Source organism: Teleopsis dalmanni, chromosome 2 (genome assembly GCF_002237135.1).
Source record: "Teleopsis dalmanni isolate 2A chromosome 2, ASM223713v2, whole genome shotgun sequence".
NCBI classification, from domain to species: Eukaryota; Metazoa; Arthropoda; class Insecta; order Diptera; family Diopsidae; genus Teleopsis; species Teleopsis dalmanni.
This window is the reverse complement of record NC_051847.1, coordinates 127,370,109-127,374,349: the sequence shown is the minus strand read 5'-3', so window position 1 is coordinate 127,374,349 and position 4,241 is coordinate 127,370,109. Positions and strand designations below refer to the sequence as shown.

At 31.1% G+C, this 4,241-nt stretch overlaps 1 protein-coding gene across 1 annotated transcript; it reads right to left on the bottom strand.

The window, feature by feature from the left end:
- Positions 1 to 515: 515 nt before the first annotated feature.
- LOC119685065 (snRNA-activating protein complex subunit 4-like) lies at positions 516 to 3,164 on the bottom strand. Its single transcript, XM_038099255.1, has 3 exons — positions 2,378 to 3,164; positions 1,773 to 2,319; positions 516 to 1,720 (listed from the first exon to the last, which is right to left on the bottom strand). The coding sequence occupies exons 1-3, from the start codon at positions 2,954 to 2,956 to the stop codon at positions 537 to 539; spliced, it is 2,310 nt and encodes a 769-aa protein (XP_037955183.1). The 5' UTR covers positions 2,957 to 3,164; the 3' UTR covers positions 516 to 536.
- Between the last annotated feature and the right edge of the window lie 1,077 nt (positions 3,165 to 4,241).

Genomic DNA, 4,241 nt, shown 5'->3' with positions numbered 1-4,241 from the left:
TATGTTCCCTATATTTTAACGAAGATGTAGAAAGTGCATAGCCCACTTCTCTCCCACAATATGCTTTCTGGCTGACGTGAAAAGCATTCAACTTGAAATTATTAATAATAAGTAATCTTGGAGGGTTCATTTAGAGACCCCAAGCCACGAAATTCTTAGTTGACAATTATAGTCGTAAGTCGCAAAAAGAAGAAGTAAAATTTCAAACTTAGAATATTTGAAGAATTTTAGATGCACTTTTATCTTTTCAAACTGCAATGATGGAGCTGTGCAAGTGCGTGCATTAAGTATGTTAGCTTAGTAACTGGTATTATATTACGACTAAATTTAGAAATTGAAATTTGCATTACATTCTTTTATAATCAAGAATTACATTTTTATTATTGATATTTTGCTATATTTGAATATTATTACAAAATTATTCTTAGTTCATTGTATATAATTTTTTTCAAATTTAAATTTTTATTATTAATGCAAAAAAAAAACCAAATGTATATATATAATTCTTGGAGGGATTGTAGTATTATATATATATTCTACAAAGAAAATCTCTTTTTTTTCAAAATAGGTTCTTCATCCGAATCAGCTTCAACAGCCTCAAGAGCTAAGCTGGAACAATCATCATTATTTATAATAACACTTGCGTTACTCTTGACCTCATTATTTTGTTTTTGTGGTTCGACCTTATCTGTTGGTATTATATAATATCTATCGCAATAAACGATTTTTTCTTCATTATTTTCATATGGATCATCTTCACTCATTAAACAAAGTGGTTTTGCGTTTAGTTCTGTGGGATTCAAAGTACAAGTTATAGCAACACTAAAAAATGTTAACTTTAGTCGTTCTTCAAAGAGTTTCACAGCCGCACTTTGATACACGTTTTTTTCAATTTTCGTTTTAGAGATATCTCCTAACAAACATAGTGCTCTATATCCAATTGTTGATGAATAATTAGGTGGCAAACAGTCTAAATATTTGTTGGATATTTGCATGTCCTCTGCTACTGTTTCTTGAAAACAAACTGGAATGCGAGATAGCAGTACATGGTCTACAAGTGTTGGAGTAGGTATTTTTAAAGTATTCGCCATAATATTTTTAGCTAAAATACTTGAAGGCCATTTTGTATAATAAGTACTGAATACGCTGTAGTCATGACCAAACCTAAAACGCTCATGCATTTCTGATTCCAATGACTGCAAGGTTTCAGATAAACGTTTTTCTTTGTCTCTCTTTGAAATTCTTGCCGATTTTTCTCGTTTCTTCTTAGTTACAAGTGACTGATATTTTAATACATTGGTTTGATCAGTTTCTACTAATTTAAGTTGAGTTTCAAACGTATCCGTTCTAATCAAATTGTCACTTTTCAAAACCCTATGCCGTGGTATGTCTTGAAGACTTGCATTTGGATTTTTTGCATAAAATTTTTTAATTGTTAAATAACGAGTACGACAACTAGTACGTGTATGGTTGCCTAGCAATTTAGCACATTGCAACCAACTCGATGGACCATGTTCCGAAACGAACTCCACTAATTTCCTGTCATCTTCGTACGTCCACGTTGTATTTGTATGACGATGCTTCAGGGTATTTAAGTAACGATTACGTAGTTGTAGAATAGTGCGATCGGGAAACATTTGACGTGGTATAGTATTAAATTTTTCTCCATACTTTTTAACAAGACCAATAAGTAGGAGATCTTCCTCTGGTGAAAATGAGTCTAAAAACGTATTTATATGTTATATTATTTTAAAAAATGTTTTTGTACTTACCATGATTTATGTTGGGCTTTAGTCTGGTGGTGTAACGCGCTATAACGTCACCTTTAGGTTTGAACCTAAAATACGATGTTACTACTGTCCAATCAGTAACATTATTGGTGGTATTTTTATTTACTAATTCAATTAATTTAGCATCATCATTTTTATCCCATTTTTTAAAACGATTTGGTAAGTTATAGCAGGCATTATTCCTGTATTGTATAAAACACTGATAGTCAGAACGACCGCCTACTTCATTTCCAATAGCTTCCCAATTTTGAAAATTGTACTTTTGTACAGCTGTTATAAGGCGATTATTTTCCTCTCCAGACCACTTTGAATGTTTAAGTGACGGATGTAGTAAAACATTCCATATTGCCTCACACGATGTTTCAGAATGTCTATGTTTGAGATCCCCAGCAGAAATTTGAAACCAATCCATTGAGAATTTAGCATCCACTTTATCTAATAAATCTTTTAATTTAGAAGAGCACAAATAATCTTCCTTACTTTCCCATCTTACATTTATTAATTTCTTTTCTATTAATCTATTTACTAACTGAAATACAAGTTGTAAGTTCAATTGGAAAAAGTTATTCACATGATCAATAAGTTACCTGTTCTTTTATACCACAAACAAGAGATTTTTTGTCTTTGTCAGTCCAATAATGACTGCTAACCAACCCTAAATCCATGGGAAAAAATTCTCCTTCTTTTTTACGTTGGATGTAATCAGCATTATTTGGAGCTCCATGCCCAGAAATATCCTTAAAAAACGTGTTGCCGTCCAGATAATGTGTGGAAGCCTTCAATAATGTACTTCGTTTAGAGACCGTATTGCATGTTCTTCTCTTTTTTACTTCTATCAATGCTGCATTCAGTTTGAAACGCGACCGAACTCTCTTTAATTGCAACGTAAATAGTTTTTTGAAATTTTCCAATTGCTCTATTAAGATTTCATTTAGTTTCAAAGCATCTTTCACAGTAGAACCACATTCCATATTTGGCAATTCTTTGATTAAGCAATGTAAGTTTTTAACGAGTTGTTCGCAGTCAATTTTTATAGTTTCTGTGTCAAATTGACTATCAAATACTGTAGTATTATCTGTCCAAGCATTTTCCTCTATGTCTTCAATATCGCTTCCTGATTCATCGACTGAGTCGCTTGACGTATCATCCTCATCGCTATTTTCCATAATTAATAGCGATTTAATTCTTTAAAAACACAAAATTGTAAACTACTTCAACACTGCCTTTACCGCTTGCTTGTAGCACTGACACAACTTGAAGATGGAGTCACATATACAGCTGTTTGGATCAGTGTTGCATTGGGCATTTAGTGAAGTTAGACCAATTTTTAAATATAAATTTTATTAGACCAATTTTGCGGTGTGTTATTAATAAATTTAATAATAACTGCATGAATATAAATAATTTATATGAATGAAGTAAACATCAAAAATTATAATGTAAATTGATTTTATAAGTATTTAAGGTGGTCTTATAAGAAGTTGGTGTTGCTGTCTTGGTTCTCTACTGAATTACAAAAATGCAACGTCAATATGTATTGAGAAGAACAAGACTTTGTGCAATTTCTAAATAAGCAAAATATTAATTGTGTTTTTATTGGTCCATGACACACTTGAGTAATATTTGAGGATTTATTTGATGGATTAATTTTTGATGGTTATTACACTTGATGAATTCTAATTCTGTAGATTGAAGTGATAAAGATTTTCACAAATTGTATATTAATTTTTTATTTCCACTGCTTACTTAGTAAGTTATATAGTAACATTGAGCTTTTTGCTTATACATTATCATGAGTTACTTAAGGCTTGGAAAAAAACTTTTATGTGTCAAAAAGTTCTAGTTTTAGATCATTTCTGTGTTTACATTTTAATTGTAAACAGATGACATTAAATTTTGTATTTTTAGAAAAAATATTATATCTTATATATAAAATTAACATTGTCAAAATGTTAGTTACCGTACTCCTCCGAAACGGCTTTACCGATCTTTACCAAATTTTATATGCGTATTCAGTAGGTCTGAGAATCGGCTACTATCTATTTTTCATACTGCTAAAGTGATTAGGGTGTCCCTATCCAGCAAAAATATCTTTATTGCTTTAACAAAAATTTTTTTATTTTTTTGACATAAATTTTTTTATATTTTTGAAAAAGAAAACTTGCTATGATATGAAAAGTTGTTGTCTATGAAAATACTGAATTCATAAAACTGCCCCTAATTTCTGCACTATCGTTGATTCCCAAAATGCTCTCTTTGACCGCGTATTTCCAGATGTACACATACAATACATAAATCATGGGTGGCTGGCAGAAAGAGCCATTAGCAGCAAAAAACATGGACGTTGATGAATTAAACTTCAAGATAAAACAGACATTGCCGGGCGACTTAATATCATACAAATCGATCGATACAGTTTGTGATACCAACGAAGTTGTAAACTATCCAGCA

Coding starts and splice junctions, on each gene's coding strand:
- LOC119685065 (XM_038099255.1), bottom strand. CDS start 2,956: ATGGAAAATAGCGATGAGGATGATACGTCAAGCGACTCAGTCGATGAA. Junction 2,320..2,377: donor TTTGTGGTATAAAAGAACAG/GTAACTTATTGA, acceptor CTTGTATTTCAG/TTAGTAAATAGATTAATAGA. Junction 1,721..1,772: donor AAAGCCCAACATAAATCATG/GTAAGTACAAAA, acceptor ATACGTTTTTAG/ACTCATTTTCACCAGAGGAA.